Source organism: Haemaphysalis longicornis, unplaced genomic scaffold, assembly GCF_048455015.1.
Source record: "Haemaphysalis longicornis isolate Haplotype H1 unplaced genomic scaffold, Haemaphysalis longicornis Haplotype H1 scaffold_7, whole genome shotgun sequence".
Taxonomy (NCBI): Eukaryota; Metazoa; Arthropoda; class Arachnida; order Ixodida; family Ixodidae; genus Haemaphysalis; species Haemaphysalis longicornis.
The window spans coordinates 3,101,643-3,120,313 of record NW_027526422.1 but is presented as its reverse complement, the minus strand read 5'-3'; the positions used below and the strand labels follow the sequence as shown (position 1 = coordinate 3,120,313).

The window sequence follows — 18,671 nt, the reverse complement described above, 5'->3', positions numbered from 1 at the left end:
TAGGCAAATCAGCGTGCCTCCGCCCAACTCGTGAATCGTGGTGCGTGTGCACAAGAACAGCAGGTGGTGCGCCAAGGCTGGAACGACGTTCTCCTCTTGTTTCTCTCCCTCGCGCAGTGGCGGATATCCTTCGCCTAGGCAGACTGGCCAAGGCTGTAACGAATAAACTTCAACAAAAATAAATTTGACAGAACATGTAGGACGGGCTGTGCACAAGTCGAAGAAAGCGGCACGCAAGCTTGTCCGGATAATTGTTCTCGCTCGCCTCTTGTCGTCCTTCGCAGAACTGCGCCGTGAAATAAAGCAGTCAAGCCTTTCAGTGGAAAAGACTTTACCCTATACTATCTTCCACACTATCTTTCTAATTCCCGCCTGTTCGATGAAGAAAACTGAATGGCCATGATATCTGTATGCACCTGGCAGATACAGATCGTGTAGACGCATACAGAAGAAAAAAAATACAAGGACGTAAAACAAGACATCCGCTGTACGTAAGCCCGCCCGCGCTATCACGCGTACTGCCGTGCCTCAACTATTCACTGATTTAACACACGTGTAGGTCTTTAGGGTGTACCCATGGAGCACTGCGGCGCTGAGCTGGAAACGCTTCGTCACTGTCGCTGCTAGCTTATCGCTCCCGCTTGTACTTAACGTCCTACATATCTTGTAACACACGTTGCCTGAAACACATCGAGTGGATACTTGTCGCTTTCTTGTTAATTCGACGTGATGAGCAGCCCGCAGGAGGTGTTCATTAATTGACGTTAATAATACGTAAGCATTCTCTGACGAGGGTCCCCCCCCCCTATCATGCAATGCCTTGTACCTTTACAGGAGTGCATAACGAGCCATGCTAACGCATTTAATCGTTTTAATAGTACAAATGTGTATTTCTCGTCGAAGGAAAGGAAACTAAAAAAAGAAAAACAGGAGGAAAGTGAAAGAATCTAAAATAACTAACCAAATAACAAAGTCTGTCAACCCATCAACCTCACGTGATTCAGACATAAGGGAAAAAAACACCCGCAAAACAAGCGGAAAGATGAAAAAAAAAGTACTTAGATTACTTTCAGCCATTACACTCCCAAAGGGGGAGGACCAGATAAGTTTTACAATATAGGCATCACAGAGATGGTTAAAGATATGTACACGCATTTATTAATTTCATCATTTGGTAATGGTAGCAACTATGGCTTTGTGATTGCTTAAAGGAGTTACACGAAATTTCCAAGCTGACGTACTATGTAAAAGGCTTCCTTTGTATATGGAGATATCTCCGAGCAAGTTTCAACAGTAACCGTTCAGTAAAACATATCTAAAACCCATTTTAATCTTTGCACGCACGAGAAAGCAATCGGCGTCAGCATGACGTCATCTGTTCCTCCTGGCCCCGAACTGCGGGCGTTAAGGGCCCCTGGGACGTGACAAACGGGCTTCGGGACTGACGTCATGCAGCCCGGGCGCGTGGAGATGGTAGAGACCGGGAGCGGTCTTTCGCACTTGATCTTACCCCTACTGCTCTATCTATGCGCATGCGCCTCGTTGCTATAGCAACGGAGGCGCGTCATGCCGCCGCTACCGCGCGCCGCGGCCCCGAAGTCAAACGGAAGGACGCGGCGTAGAGCATTGCATGGGCCCGGGCCAGCCCAAAAGCCCGGGCCCGACCCGGCCCGCGGGCCGGGCCGGGCCGCCCGAAGTCGATTATCGGCGGGCCCGGGCCGGGCCCAGGCTCAGTGCCGCGGGCCCGGGCTGGGCTCGGGCTCGACGCCATGGGCCCGGGGCGGGCTCGGGCTTGAATTCATATGCCCGGCCGTTAATAGTTCGGACGTGAAGTGTAGAAAAGAGCATAAAATTGAATATTCTGAGTATACTTTTACGCGCTTCTTGATGTTAGTTGTACACATTGTTTTAAAAACGTGTTTTGCTAGGGCTGATAGTCACTATACTGTAACTTTAATGACATTTCGTGTACTGCATCAAGATTTTATATTTTTGTGTATAACATATCAAAGATACGGTTACAAGGAATGCCCTAGCGGGAAAGGAATTAATTAAGCCACCCTGGAGCTGTGCAGCTATGTCTATGTACGTGTGTTTTAGATGTCGAACCAATCTAAATGCGGCTGCCGTGGCTGGAAATCAAACTCGCGTGCCAGAGAAGCGCCACCGCTTAACAACCACTCCAGGGAAAATATTTCAACGCACGCACATACTCGTGGATTCAAATGGAGAGCAAGAAATTTCATTAATACCAACTTGTGACCGAAACAACCACATGAAGTTGCCAAGAGTCTGGTCGCCAAAGGTGATGGTGTCTCTCGTGTAAGAATACGAGCTATTATTACGCCCATGCGGCGTGAACTGCAGTCGGTGTGAGCTAAACTACGTGTACTTTTAAACCCTTATTTTTTGCGTTACAATTCAGGGCGTGCTTGTACAGACTACATGCTCAGTCTGATTTCCCGCTACGAAGACGCTCGACCAAATATAATAACAAATTTTCTTCAACGTCTAAGACCAGGCCTGGTCACACACATGCGGGCCCTCCCTAGGCTCGAAAAAAAAAAAAAAAAAACCGACCGTGCCCGGGCTGGACGTGGGCTTAAGACGACGGGCCCGGGCCGGGCCTGGGATTGAGACGACGGGCCCGGGCCGGGTCTGGGCTTGAGACGACGGGCCCGGGCCGGGCCCGGGCTAGGCTCACTAATGAAGTCCCGGTCCCGGGCCGGGCCCGGGCTCGGTGTTACGGGCCCGGGTCGGGCTCGGGCTTCACAAAGCGGGCTCGGGCCGGGCTCGGGCCTTCAAATCAGGCCCGTGCAGTGCTCTAGGACGCGGTACGTTGTACGTCGAGACGCGCGGCCGGCAGGGAGAAAGAAACGTTGCCGCCGCATATCCGGTCGCGATTTTAAAAATGCGAAAATTTGGCGCATTTTGCTCAGCCTGGTGACGAACAGTTGATCTGACAATAAGAGTGTGGTATTTCGCTATATGCGCAGGCTATAGACTAAACGGCGCTAGCATGGGCTTTCATCGCGATGGTCGCTTGATACCATCGACGCCCTTGGTTTTGCACTACAGTCAAACCCGTTTATAGCGAACTGCAAAATGCACCGTGATTAGTTCGATATATCCAATAGTTCGATATAGCCGAACCCGCCTATAACGAGCTTAATGTTACGAGTTCGCAATCCGCGGGAGACCCCCCCCCCCCCCCCCCCCCACCTCGCCTTCCCCAACTCTGCCATTCCGCGTATGCAGAAACGAACACAGTGCAGTAGCCATTACCATTCCAAAAAATCCATTTATTGCAAGAATTAAAGCTACTTTTCACCTTAACTGCCCACGTTGCAAAAAAAAAAAGCGGTTATTTTTGTTTTCACTTTCGTTTCGGCGGCTACAACTAACATAGCATTCTCTACACGAAACATTGTTTGCACCAGTTCGAGTCCGCATCCTCAAACATCTAAGAAGCATTGGCGGAGCACATCGACAGCCGAAAGCGCTTCATTATAAGCGTCGGACGGATTTCACTCGCGGCATCATCGGGAACGCTGGCGACCTCTTCCCACAGTTCACCGATGCTGCTGTCTTGGTCCGGACTGGCTGACTGGACTGGACTGGACTGGCTGACTGGACATACTGCACATTCTTTTTATGACAAAGAACGGTGGAGTAAACGGTTGAAGTTCCGAACGAACACGCAAGTGTGTATGCCAATGTGTACGAAACTACCGCCAGCCGAACTCGACATCTCGCCGTCGCCACCGTCGCGCAGACGAATTTTCGGGTACCAGGCTCTTCGGGGCCAACGAACCGTCCCAGCACGCACAGCCGCGACCTTGCTTGGTATCGTAATCCCTTCACATGAGGTTGGCCGTCATATCGCCAACCAGCAAAGGTAAAAATAGAAACAAGGGGAGTAAGGAACACAGAGCAGCAACGAGATAGTGCCACTCGTCATACAGGTTTCGGTATGGAGGTCGTGTTCGCTTGCTGCTGTCGTTACGAGCTCGTTTACAACCACTGAAAACTTCAGTTTGTTCGAGTACTTTACAATGAAATTTCGTTGCTGTGTTTTGAAATGCCCATGTAGTACGGGCAAATCGTCGAGGGAGTGCGACATCCCGCCGGTGAGATCTCCTTTCATGTGCTGCCCAACGCTGAACCTCGGCGAAGCGCTCTGACCTTGGGGAAAAAAATTGCCGTACACACCGCGCATTGACGCTCGAATATTTCTGGTCGGAGCAGAGAGCTCGAGCGAACGGCTTTCCATACACGACACCGGCCAACTGGCATAAGCGATACTGCTACTGAAATTGAAATACGGCACATACGTACCAGTCTGTATTCGTCCGTCGCGACGGGCTGACGAGGCAGCGGTGCCGACGGCTGGGCGTTCGTCTGTTGTGGCTATCGCGGAATGGTCGCTTTCCCGTCCACCGCGTATCCCACAACTCTTGCCGCTCGTGCACTTAGAAGCATTGAGCGTTCAAGTGGTGTGAGGTTGTTAAATGCAAGCCCGAGCTCCTCGGCGAGAGTTTTGTTCTCCGGATCAGGCGATTCCATGACTAGGGCTGCGGGTGCACTAGGTTTTACTAGTATTTTTAAAATTGCCGCCGTCTCGGTCGACTGCCGCGTGTGGGTGCTATATGGAGTCGACATACTAAGTATCTGTTTCATGGACCGGCTCGTATGACGCCATTGTTCACGTGACGAAATGTGCAATTTTAGCGGGAGATTTAAAATTTTGGCTTAAATTGCCTTATTTCTCAGTGAATAAAGCATCATTTGCTTCCGGGAAAGTGCTTGGGGTACTATGAAACACCTAATCTTTCGAATAAAACAAACTTTTGTTTTCTCTTCATGGCTCCTTTAAGGCTGCCTCCGACGGCGAAGTTTTCAAACTGGCCTAATCTAAAAATGTTTTTCGTAGCGACTGCGCTGGTTCGCAAGCGTAGCGAGGCAGCCATATACCAAGCGTCTTAATAATTTGTCCGTTTTATTCGCCCAGATTTGGCCGCCGCAGTTGTGAACAAGTAAGCAACATTGTCCATGGGCTCAAGAAAAATGACGTCACTTCCTCCACACTTTTCGCAATGCATTGGGATGCTAGGGGCCTCTCTTGAGTATTCTTTCCTCCATGCTCATACATGACTGGCGGGCCCGGATTGTTTGGTCCGCAGGCTTTCACATTTCTCCCAAAGTGGAATGCGTCAGCATGCGCTAGAACCAGCGGGCAACCGACTTCGCGAGCTGTCTTGCGCTCCCCCTTGAGGCGCGGACGCACGTGAACTGTTTCTTTGGTATTTTTTGCGAGCGCCACGCGTAGCCTGGACGACACCCGGCGCGCTTCGTAAGGCGTGTGCTCACGTGCGCGGTAAACGGCGGCAGTAACTATGGCCCAGTTTCTTGATGGCGCCTCACACCGCACACATCACGGCCAGCAGCAACAGCTTCGCTCTTAAAAAGCAAACGTATACCCGCTACTGCAGGGTTGAAGGCCTTGCGTGCGCTTCCAGCAATGCGTGCATTCTTTTTTTTTTTTTTTTTTCATTCGGCCAGAATAGAGGCTTGTGAGTGGCGAAACAATTTTGTTGTTGCTGGCAAGATACGCTTCGCCCGCAGTTGTTTTCGAGCTCCCTAATGAACCCTACCAAGAAGCATGCGGCGCCAATAACGCCAACGCTCTCAAGCAGACGCGTCCACACACAGCACAACGCGTGTTTGCGTCGTAAATTTTAAGTTGCCAAAAGCCCCGCAGTCATAAAAATAATACACGCGTTGCTGTTGTAAACAAAACAGTGAGGGGTCTTAAGCACCTCTTTTAAAGCAAAGCTTTCTACCTCTACCAGCCAACAGTTCTTTAGCGGCGTGCGGGGCAATAAACTCCCAACGCAGAGGAGGCGCCGGCGGCGGGGGGCGGGAGGGGGGGGGATGTGTTCACTCCCGGAGCACACTGTAGATGGTGCGGCGAATTTACCCAGCGTTCCCGGCGGGCGCGTCGGGGGTACGGCTTTGTCGTCTGCTTTAACGACTGTTTGGGGCCTGTTGTGGCGCAGCTTCGCGCCCATTGCGCGCTTCCTTCGCACGGCTTGATTAACGTGTGCGACAGCACCTCCTGGGTAATCCGGACCCGACGGAATTAAGGGGTAGTATGGCAAAGATACGTTGAGGATTAGTTTGAAGGGCGGGAAAACAAAATGTAGAGACCACATACAGACATCTGGCCGCTAGAGAAACGCTATCTTTTGCGCACTGCTTGCCACGAATGGGTCTCCGTTTTCTTAATTGGTGAATACCAAGTCGGTTGTGTTGTAAGAGGTATTACAAAAGGCGAAAGTAGCAAGTGGCTCTGATAAATAGCTAATATAAAAGTTCCCTCAGGTATCTCGCAATCTCAAACTTACTAAACTAACTAGTTTAAATCTGTATAAATGGGAATCGCTAAGCTCACATACCGAATTGTTTCGCTGTCTGCGCTTGTGTCATGCGGTAGTGTAGCCTCGTTCTAGCTCATCAGGATGGCTAGGTTCCGCTGTCTCACCCTTCGAAAAGCGCTCCTCTCAGTTTTCTTTCTGCGGACGCACGGCCGGGGTACGGCGGCGGCGTCCATTGCTCTAGCCCGGCCGTGGCCGACAAGACCACCCCTCCCCCCCCCTCCCCCCCCCCCCCTTTCGCCCGCGAAGTACAAGTAACAGCTGGAAGAATCTCTTGTTTCACTCTTTGCAGAGCCACGTGTGTGAATTCAAGTGACATCGTATGGGCAGTTGTTGTGGGTGTCGTTCAAAGCTTTGCTTTCCAACCACATTTACAGCGTAAATTGGAGCCCATCTTTTTTGGGTTCAGGCACTCATTGACTGAGCTGCATTAGGGCTAATCAAAAACACAATGCTTCAACGACAAATGATGGCTGGTTATAGCCCTGAATTCATGTACTATCATTTATTAAAAAAATGTGTTTGCACAAGCCTGTGATGCGGCGTGTGATAGTGTATTTCAATTGATCATTACCTAATTTCAGTTTTCCTCCTTTCGTACATATAGGGTACGGATGCAGGTTATCAAAATTCAGACAGTGCATAGTTTTACCCAAAAATCAGACAATGCATAGTCTGTAGTCTTTGATGGATCCTGAAATGCCAAACGAGATTTGCAGCATGGATAAAATTGCCCGTTAAATTTAATTGATTTCAGGAAAGGGCGATTTGACCAGAGACAATTTCTTTTTGATGTTGTATTTCTTGCAGTACATTTATTAGCTAAAAAGAACCAGCCAAACAATATCCCAAGTCAGTTCAGCAATTTGTACTCATCGGTAAATCTAAAAAGGAGGAATTGAGGCGTAAACCCACTTGTTGAAAAAAGGTTTACACATTTACATAAGTTCAATGCAGGTACAGCCCACACGTATATGACTTCCGCCGAGCACGACCAATGTTTACAATCCACATGACTAAATAATGGTTATCATAGCAAGCAAGAAATACTGAAAAACACCTCACTCCACTAAGACAGTTTCGTGTGAATCCAGGCCCACACCACAAACGAAACCTAGCATAACACACACAATATTAAAAAAAGCTAAAGCAGTACACTATTATTTAAGCTGTTACAATACAAAGCTTCTTCTACTGACTTTCTCACCAAAACGCGAATCCACTATGTTTCCAAGGGCATGACATCACAACATGACTTCACTACATTAAGAGTGCGCTTGTTCAACGTATCAGAACTTCTTTAGTGTGCCAGTTTCTCAGTAACAGGACCATTGCACCAAAATGTATTACAGAGAAAACTGCAAAGAGAGAATCACGGAACATATTCATTACATGTGATAAATGAGACCAGTTTTGTTGAATATAGATATGTGGGGCACACAGTGTATGCAAATGCATCACAACAAAAAGCTGCTTCTGTTGATTAGATCACTAATTGCTAAACCAGAACAGCCACGGGCATGGGGATTGTCTCCTTTAGTAACTACATGACACTGACCACACCTAAAGACCTACTTGTTGAGCAAATTACCAGAACTCCCTTTTCCTTACACAACACACGTGTAACAGAACATCTTCATGAAATCAGAACTGGACAAGCAAAACAAAGCATCCCTTGTAAATGACAATATCATGCTTGCATCGTGGAGTCGGTTTCCGAAGCACACGCTACCAGGATAGGCCGCACAGCCAAGCGCGTCGATGGTATCATGTGATGAAAGCTAGAGGTGGTTGATTGATAGCTCACCCTAGCGATAAATCAATTAATGCATTAATGACGATAATATTTTTTTACCAGTTAAGCGGTTAAACTCACGTGAGTGCAATAAAGCAGAAATCAAGCTGCCCAAAATTCTACACTAGATTCTTTCACGCTGTCACCTTACATCATAAAAGCCCGCTCGTATAATGCCATGATCAAAACCGAACGTTTGAAGTGGAAACAATGAAAGGCTCCCGGTTCGCTTCTCTGAGAAATAGCAACTGTAAGCATACGTTCCAGCCACATCTACTCCGCGAGGGTCTGTTTAGCGCGCCATCTGGAGACCCACACACATAGAAGATATGTTATCCCTTAAAATTGAAGAATGTATATGATTTTGATTCTTCCGTGGGGAAGACCCCATAGAACACAAACAAAAACATAATTCGAACTGTAAATGTAGTTTTGGAACCAGACAATTAACCTATCAATTAATTGATTAATGCCGGTTGATTAAGCGGATGATATTTTTAATCGATGCCCTGCCCCAGAAGGCTCATGCTAGCGCCGCAATTAGCTAGCCACCACAAGAGCATATGGAAATTTGGCACAAATCGTCAGATCATCGCTACGCTAAGCTAACTGTGCCGAATGCCTCGCGCTTGACGTTCGCATTTATTCATCGCCATCGTATACGCGGCGAAGACGTTGTTGTTGAACACGCTTCTCGCTGCCGACGGCGCGTTTCGGTGTGCGACGCGCGACGCCACCTCGCCCTCCTATTTTAATTTGCGCCGCGGCGTCCTGGAGGCAGACGACGCGCCTCTGTTGCTGTAGCAGCGGGGCGCATGCGCAAAGAGCGGTGGGGGCGAGATCAAGTGCGAAAAAGCGCTCCCAGTGGAGACCATGGCCAGTCTGGGCACGGTCGTCCACCTTGGCAGTGGTGCGAGAAGAACGTTATAAAGGAGGCTATGCAAGAACGGGACGTCACGAGCGCCCTCCTGTCATGGCGGACGCCTCGGTGTTTCTTTTGTTTAAACCGAAACTTGCACGAATAAACAAGGCTGTAAATGATTGTTTACGTTGCGGCCGACCATATAATGTGCCCTTGTATAATTAGTGGACCGGTAGGCTCCCATAACAGCGGGAAGAAATGAGGGAAGCTCACACTCACGCGTAACACTTGAAGGTAGCGAAGCTGTACGCAACCTCACGACAATCACGATGGTTCAAGTCCACAGTTGCAGTCGATTTGATTCTTATACGCTGCCGCAACGACCTTTAGTACACCTTTGTTACTATAACGGCGAAGATGAAGCAAATCGAAGAAGCAGAACAAACGAAGGAAACGTGCACGCTTACACTAGGCGCCCGCAGGTGCGACGTGTACGCTGTCACTTGTGGTGTGCGGAGCCGGTGGCGTGATTCGTGCACCCGCAATCACAGCCGGGTGAGTCAGCCGTTGGACTGTCTGGTACTAACTCGCGGTCGTAGCCGAGTGGGTAAGACGACTGACTCGAACTTCGTTGTTCTGCCGGGCGCAGTCTCGAATCATGCCGAGGATTTATTTTCTTTATACTATTCTAATGAATTTTGTGGAACGCCGGAATCAACTCTTGCTAAACAGCTTTGCTGTTAAAAATTTAACCCGAAAATTTCATGTCAATACTTCTCTAAGCAACTGGAAGTAATTAGAGATTTATTCCAGGAGGCAAGCAATTTGGCTGCCGGCATCTCTCCCGTAGGAGGGCATGTATTGGCAGCAAACGGGAATTTCGTAGCGTTGGCCAATTCTCATATAATTATATCTGGTAAAGTATTAAGAGTTACAGGTGCTTTCTGCAGAGCATTCTCGATAAAGTTGCCTTCGCCGCAATGAATTTTTCCCCAACCGGGAAAATTTAATGTACGATAGTTATCGAAAGCTTCGGTTTGAAAGCAGCAGCCGTGTAACGTCTTGGGCACGCACACACACGAGCACACACACAGACACAGACACACACACACACACACACACACATAGGCGCAGACACAGACACACACGAAGACACACACACACAGTCAGACCCACACACGCACAGACAGACACAGAGGAACCCACACAGGCACGCACAGACACACACATGCACACACACACATGAACACGCGCGCACGCACGCATGCGCGCATACACACACGCACGCGCGCGCACACACACACGCATGCACGCACGCACTCCCCCCCCCCACACACACGCACACTAACACACACACACACACTATTCGCGAAGAAATAAATTTAACCGTTGTAAAATGTAGATCATTGAAAAACAAAAATGCGCAATATAGCTCAAAGCGGACTAAAAGTGATGAAAAGCATCGCAATTCGGTAGCCCATAGCCGATCCGTATAAAAACTAAAAAAGAAAACCAGGGAAGCGGCGTGTACAGAGACGCTTGACTGAAGTTCCGCACAGTTTTCTTATTTTCTCCTTTGCGCCAGAGAAATAGATCCAGTGCAAAATGTGCAACTAAATTGGCCACCACACGATCCGTACAACAGTATCACGAAAAAAAAAAAAAAAAAATTCCCGCGCCTTCCCGCGAGGGGAGCACGAGTAAATTCAGAGCATTGGGGGTCGTTAACGCGGCGTAAAGTCGCGTTAGGGTGGGTAGTTGGGTCGTAGTTGCGTTGGTGTTGGTTTGGGGTAGAGAGGGGAGAGTAAAGTCGCGTTAAGGTGGAGCGAGCGTCAACGAAGGAAGGAAGGAGCAACGGAGTGACTGAAGCACGAGCGACCGCTAGCCGCTTTATATTTGCAGCGCGCGCAGTAGAAGGAGAGCAGTACGGGGGGGGGGGGGGGGGGGGGGAGAGCGCGCATGCGCAAGCAGCGCGCGCCCTTCCACACCCCACCGCACTGCTATCACGCACCTGTTCCGCCGAGACCGCGACGGAGCGGACGGGCTGACTCCGACGCATGCGCCCGCCAGCTGCTGTTGAGAGAGAGGAGAAAAGGAGGAGAGGCGCACCTGCTGCGGACGCGGAGCTGTGGACGCCGTCCGACGCAGGAAGAGGCGAGGCTAAGAAATGCTCTGCATTTAAAAAAAAAAACAATTTGATTTGGCCGGCAAGCGCTTCGAAGTTCGTGTTCTACGCACGCGCACACGCTTTTAGTTCGGCAGTATATGCTTGGTTCGCTTGCGAGAAAAGCACCTTATTGGGCTTACTTTGGTAGTAATCATCAAGACACGGAATAATCGTCGTGCCAGTTACGCTGTGGTCTTTTACCTCAACTCGTCATGCGTACACTTGCTCCCACATTTGCGGAAATAGCGCATTTAAACGGGCTGGGGAGAGTATATCAAATGGGCGTAAAATAATGAAAATATCTAACGACTCTCTCAGGAAGAAGGGCGATTGAAACGCGAAGCTTTCTCCGATACAAATGCCAAATCAAATATCCATTAGTTCAGTCAAAGTCCAAATCAACGACAACGCTGAGCTAACAGCAAATGTGATGGTTTGGTTTTCTATCCAGTATTAGTTTATGATTGGGTCACCTGAATGTGCTGATTCGGTTAGCTCTTCGTTGTCGTTGATTTGGACTTTGGCTGGTTGGACTGTGGACGTTGCCTTTGTATCGGAGAAAGCTTCACGTTTCATCATCATCTTTATCATAATCATCACCATCATCACCATCACTACTACCACTGCCACCATCATCATCATCGTCATCATCATCATCATGAGTGCTTCTATTGTGTAAAGATGGCTTTCTTGCAGCGCGTTCTCGCGGAACGTCGTTATAAGAGAGGAAAAACAAGCTTCGCTTTATAGAGTGCTTCAGTACGATGCGCGAGATAAACACGATGGAGAGATATACAGACAAGCCCCTCCTGTTTTTCTCTGGTGCCTTGTTTTGTACTACTGTTTTACGTGTTATGATAACACCCATACAGCACGCAAGAGTCACACTTACAAGAAAGTCGAACAGGCGGCAGCACTCGCTGAAAGATGGAGTCTCAGCGCGTATCGGGCGTTAAGAAACCCTTTACGAAGCGAAGCCTTTCCCGAGAAATACTTAGGACGTTAGTTCGTTTGGTTTCTTGCAGGAAAGCCCCTGAGGCACGCCAAGATTTCACTGTTATGCACCATTCGCGCACGAAGGAATTCGCGCTCAATCCCAGTGTTTTGAAGAGACAGAGGTTCTTGACCGTGTTCTGAGTGAAATAATGGCACAGTTAAAGGAGCCATGAATACAAAATACACGTTGAGTTTATTAAAAAGACGGCTTAGTCCCGATAACAATGATGCCAATATCATCGCAATCTTCGAACAAATCACGGAGATATTAAAGAAAACGTGTGAAGCAGTCGCGACCCCATAGCCAATTTCCCGCAACTTTTCTATGACGTCACGGACCCTTGTTCGTGCGATTGGCGGCCGCCAAACTGACCTGTCGCGACGACACATGACTGGACGTCTGTAATGGGGCCTCTAGTTCGATTTGGCCGCATCACTTCAATGCTAACGTGCAGTTAACGCACTGAAAATTTTGTTTTATTGTTGGCACGTATGACGTCATTCTTGCTCATAACACGTCACTGTGGCGCAAAATTTCAAAGTTTTTACATATTTCTGGCTTTTTTTTCGTTATAAAACATCTTTTGTGGCTGTAATGGAGCTGAGTAAGAAACTGAATCCTGGTTCTTTCAAATTAAACGTAGTTGTATTTTCTCTTCATGGCTCCTTTAAGGATGAGCGGGTTCCGTGTAACCGCCGCACTTGCTTTAGCCATCGCTCCTGGCCAGAGCGAATGAAATAGGCCCCGGCCCAGCGTCCGCTAATCCGTAGCGGCGGTCGTAGCTCGCCAAGTGCGCTTCAAGGTTTCCCCAGGACCGTCCAGGCCAGCGCTGCTGCCCCGACGACGACGCGCACGGAGGGCGAGCGGTGGCGGGGGGCGGCAGCGGCGGAGGTCGGCTGGTCGCTGCAGCGCCCTCCCCCTGTAGCCCCGTGCGCGTAGTGTCCGCAGTGGTCCTCGATGAGCGGTCCCGAGATGCGCTGCATGTGACGCGCGAAGAAGGCACTCGCCCCGTCGCCGCAGTCCCGCTGCACGTGGAAGCTCTTGCACTCCACGAACTCGCTGAACGCGCTGCATTGGGTCGGGGAGCAAAGGGGGCGCCAATTAGGCTGCACGAGACGTCGTCTTTGCCTTTCTTGCACTCTCTCAGCACAATGAAATTCATTCATTCATTCATTCATTCATGTATACTGTCAGCCCTGTGTGGGCTACTCTTGGAGTGAATAAGGAAGAAAAAGAAAAAAAAAGAAAAAAAAAAGAGTGCAACCGAGTGGCAAGAATTGACTCCCGTCCAGACCGAAAAGACGTGCGAAATAGAAGCTACATGAGAAAGCAATGAAATAAAAATTCTGAATTTTGCACTGCGTCGTCTTAGACACAGTAGGGTATAAAAGATAGTCATACAATTAAGTATAATTTGCTGCACATGTCTTTAACACCTCCGTTAGAGGCATTGAGGCATCAGCATTGAGGTTACAAAGGGATCGCGTAGCAAATTCCAGTCTGTTACCACCCTTGGAAAGAAACTGCGGGTGGGCGGAACTCGAAAAGCGTGCACGCTGTCCTGCTTCAGCGGGCAATGGTCCGCGAAGGAGACGGGGATGACAAAACATTCAGAAACGACGGACAGCGAAGAGGAATGGAAATAATTTTGAAAGGGTCGCGAAGAATGGGCCAACCGGTTCCCGACGAACAGGCAGAAGGCAGCGGCGAATGGTGGAACGACCCGAGGGGCTGAAACAGAACAGCCAGTTCGAGAATGCCGCTACCGCCGAGACCAGCAGGCTGAGGGGGAGCCAGGGTCACTCACAGCAGCAGCCAGCAGCAGGAGAAGCGGCCGGTCTCGTAGGAGGAAGTCAGCGGGACGTAACCGGACTACTGACAACGCCACGCAAGCCTGGGTGGGAGCCAGCCAACATAGCATCAGTGAAGTGGGCTAGTTGGTGTCCTGTCTCCCTTCTTTTTCCAATTCGCCGTCTTTGCGCTGTTTTTTTTTTCTTCGTGAGCATCAGTTTCGGCTTCCCAGTCTCGCCGCCGCCCTGGCCCCAGCGGCGACTGTCGGCCGCCTGCGTCCAGCATCTGCACCCGTCAACCTATGTTGCCTATGCTTTGACGGCCCCCACATGGCGACGTTTGCGGACCCAACCGGTGCCTCCTGCTGCCCCAGCGACGTCCCCGGGCCAGGGGCCTGCAGCGTGGGTCACCGCAGGGGTAGCCACAGAGAACCCACCTCGGGACACGCACAGCGACCACACCTGACGACTATGCGCCTCCTCGATTTACCAGCCCTGGATGGTCCGCGGGCAGTCCGAGAACTGCCCTCGGACCGGAAGCCTCATAGGAATACATGGGAAAAACGAGCGCCGGATCGCGTCTCGGGCAGTCCGCGGACGATCCGGCACGCCCGTCCACTAGGGACAAGTAGTCATAAGGCATTGATGTTTGCAGACTGTACCTGCGACTTGGGGATTTATTAGTGATGCTTGGTTAGGGGGTATATTCTTGTTCTGTTCCGCGTTATTTTGTTTGTAAGCGTGGTTTGCTTGAACAGCATTAAGAGGTCACTGGCCTTCTGGCGTGGTGGCAACACGTTCATGTAGGGACACTCAACTGTACGTGTGTAGTAGGAAGCACGCAGGCGTAGTATATGACTGGAGGAGCGTCGCATTTTGTGTTGTGCTCTCCAAATGAGGGAATTGTCTCTGCTCATGAATCAGCCTATTTAGGAGGGTGAAAGTAGCGGCTTCGGGCGAAGCCAGCTGACTGCAGTGCAAGGAGAACATTTTCCTGCCGAGCACAGAGGGCCTGATAACATAAAGAGCAGCCGACGGACATGCCGAAAATTACGAAACAGGCAGGAATAGGTCACGTATCGAGCGTATCTCCCGCTTATTTCCTGAAGGCCTCTGCCAGCCTGTCGAACGCGTGTAACCGCTTTCTGACTACAGGGCGTTAAACCGACCCTTAAACCGAGAAGCGAAATGTGAAGGAAGTAAAAATGGGAAGGGGCAAGTTCCCCTTCGAACGGATAATGGCCGTGGGTGGAAGGTGGTGGACAGAGAGGGGAAGGGACAAAGAGGCGGCCCATAGCCGAAACAATGCTGACAGCAGCCCGTCGAAGGTACTACTTCCTACATTTTCAATACGCTGCTCTGTCGCAGTGTGCCTTCTCGAGTGTCTGGCCTCACGACCGAAAAAAAAAGGTGCCTGAGCCGCGCGAGCGTGCACGGAGCCGAGGCATAACGCCCCCCTTCACATTCGTAGCCTCCAAAGACGGTTTCAGAATGGTGCGCGGCCGTCGTGTGGCCGTCAGTTACTGCGTCGCTAGGCGTGTATGAAGCGCCATCTTGGATCCCTCCTACTGTACACAAGGTGAGATGGGGCTCCGTAAGCGACTCCTGCCCCGAGAAGGGGAGCCCCTCAAGAGATAACTGAGTCACAACCGCTCGACTAAAGACCTCCTTTTCATCGAGCGGCCATGACTGGGTCATGCAACGGTCGATTGTCACCGATATACGCAACGAAGGTTGAAGATAAAGAGGCAATGGCAACAAGAAAACCAGGCCTCTACCTGTAGGTGACGTAGCGACTCTTCATTCACGGTACCTCGCACATCGTACACAGTCGGCGGAGTGGTTTCTGCGACGCTATTGGGAAGCCCGGCCTCTTTTGTTTTGAGCGCAAGGACGGCTCACATGCCAATGACTTGGCAAAGCCGCCGCGGTGGCTCAGTGGCTGAGGCGTTGTGCTGCTACGCCCGAGGACATTGCGGGTTCGGTTACCGGCTGCAGCGGCAGCTTTTCTGATGGAGGCGAAAAGCGAAAACGCCCGTCTGTTCGAGGTTTCGGCGCACGTTAAAGATCCCAAGGTGGTCAAAATTAATCTATAGCCCTACGCCTCTTCGCCTGTGTTGCGTCGACTCGTTAAATCTTTCAATGACTTTGAGTGAAACGCGACGGTGTTCATTTACTCGAGTTAAAAAAATCATTAAACGCAGTTCTACCCGCTGTGAAAACTACTGAAACAGCGGCTCGAGCTTTGGTACGCTTGTTACGACGCGAAGGTCAACGGGCGCTCGCCCAATAATGGCAGCTCCGTCACCGCTCAAAGTCTACGCAAAGGAATCGGCAGGTAAACGTCAGCGGCGGTAGGCTCCTTTAGAGTTCCTGTATATAGCTCCCCTAGGGAAGCAGAGTTGCGCGTCCATCCGCCATCTTGAGTTCCAGGGGGTGGGAAAAAGCCACCCTTCTCGTGTGAAGGAGCTGCCGCCGGGCCGCCACGGAGGAGTGGCGAGGAGCGCCCGGTCAAAAACTGGCGCACGATATTGGGTCGCTTATCACATTAGCTGCCGCTGCTTCCACAACCGCCGATGCCCAGTTGAGCACAACTGACTGAATACGGGGTCTTGTGCGCAGCACTGAAAGCGGGCTGTCCTGTCGAACTGGAACCCGCGGCATGTGGCAATCAGACGCGCAACTCTTGCGCTACGCGATATACAGGGACTCTAGGCTCCCTCCACCCTCTCTGCCCCCTAGCGGGTGAGAGGAAAACCCGGCCTCTGTCGCTGGGTCCGGGTAGTTCATTTCTAAAATGCCGGGGGTCCAGCGCATAGCAACCATACCGACACTGGATTGGCTGGTTTCAGAGGAGCGACGCCGAAGCGTCACACACAGCAACGCCGGCAGGTTACTATCGGCGGCAGGGACGTTGGAGCGGCCTCGGCTGCCGGATTGCCGAACTATTTGGGGAGTGAATCTGCGCTGCGAGATTTCGCGGAAGCGGTGGAGCGCCGAGTGACGGAATGTGTCCGCGTACCCACTTCTACCCCTGTGTGACGCACCAACTTCAGCAGGCGGACGGAAAGGCTCGACCCGACGGCACTCCTTCCAGAAGCCCGCCGATGCGCACGCTGCTGCCGTGCACGCCCAGAGATACTGACCAGCAGGACCTCCTGAGGCCGTGGTCAGCGTCCTGCGCCTGGCTGACCGTCTTGGCCAGCTCCAGAGTCCGACGGTAGGCCGGAGCGCACTTGTCTTCGTCCAGCGTCACATTGCGGTTGCAGCGGGCGTGCCGCAGGAAGTCTGCGCCAATGCAAGATGCAGGCCACCCGTTTGCACTTGTACAGGCCCCCGTGAAGACAAAATACAACTTGGCTCAGTTTGAAAGAACTAGCACGTAATAACTCACTCAGCTCCTTCCGTCCCACGAAAGACGTTTCCAACCACCAAAACGCAGGAAATATTGAACTTCGCACTACAGCGACGTAATGTGGGCAGGTCTGACGTGATAGGGTTTAGCGCTAAAAACACCGTTATCTTAACGTTTCAAGTGATACGGTCAAACTGGACCAGAGGCCCCTTTGCAGCGATATTACGCTCCAATATAGGCACAAGCCCCAAAGTTTCGGGTGATTGAAAACGTTAATTAAACGGGTGGATATACCGCGCCCCATGTCTAAACCGGCTTAAAAGATGCCGGACCACCCTTATGAAAACCAAGAAGATTGGGGGCCATACCAACAAGCTTAATTAATTAAAAAAACTTCGGTATAATCCCTTACTTAAGGTACCTTTCCGGGAGTTCTGTTCCTTTTATACAAGCGAAATTGCAAATAGGGTGACTGCCGAGGTGAGTGCGTACATCGAAGTCCCATATGGCCGGTGAGCGATCTCTCACCCCCCCTCCCCAGAGTACGCCTCGTAGGGGGATTTTGAAGAAGGATTTCGAGTGCCAGGGGAGAAATGCAGCCCCGGGCGAAATTTCGAATGGCCGTCTTCGAATCGGAGATTATGATCGCAGGGGAAGGCTGTAGTGCTAATGCTAGAGCAATAGCCGCCTCTTCCGCAGTCGCGGAGAAGAAGTGCGAAGGGTGAGGGTGGTAACAGGGGGACTATTGGGACTGTTGATGATTGCGACCGCGTAGGCGTCGGCATGCGGCTAAAAGGAAGAAAATATTCCACGTTTTGATTGGCTCCTGGAACCTCTGTGAGTTGGGACAAAAGTAAGGGACATTTAGGGATAGGTGTTGTTGCAGCCAGTAGGCTTGTTGTGCCCTCGCGCGTCGCCTCCTAGGGAATTCCCTGTAAGAAGCTGAGTGCCGGCGTCTAGCAGCAGACGACGCGAGAAACGGCTGGAACTGACGCTTTCTTTCAGTTTTGACGGGTGTCTTGCGTGACGATATGTTTTTTTTATGAATGCGGAGCGTGCCTGCCTGACCGTCTGCAAGGTATCGCCCCGTGTTTGTCCGGCGCTAAGTAAAGCCCGCTTATATCGATCACGGATATATCGAATTATTGCCTATATAGAACCATTGCATAATTCTGATAAAAATTCTATGCATTTAAAGCTGTTTATATTGAACGCGATTTTGCTCACAATGGATATATCGAACTCTCCCGCGCAGGATTTTTCAGTCT

General features: G+C 50.6%; 1 protein-coding gene and 1 long non-coding RNA gene across 2 annotated transcripts in view; one reads left to right on the top strand and one right to left on the bottom strand.

Annotated features, from left to right (window-relative positions):
* LOC144146162 (uncharacterized) overlaps nt 1-18,671 on the top strand; it is a 162,261-nt gene that overhangs the window by 16,335 nt on the left and 127,255 nt on the right. The gene's annotated exons all lie outside the window — the stretch shown is intronic.
* Nucleotides 11,108-18,671, bottom strand: part of LOC144146159 (uncharacterized) — a 73,201-nt gene continuing 65,637 nt past the window's right edge. Inside the window, exons 4-5 of the mRNA XM_077678126.1 lie at nt 17,195-17,336; nt 11,108-13,326 (exon numbers count right to left, since the gene is read on the bottom strand). Coding sequence (XP_077534252.1) covers nt 13,056-13,326; nt 17,195-17,336 — 413 coding nt within the window. The 3' untranslated portion in view covers nt 11,108-13,055. The remainder of the gene's footprint in view (nt 13,327-17,194; nt 17,337-18,671) is intronic.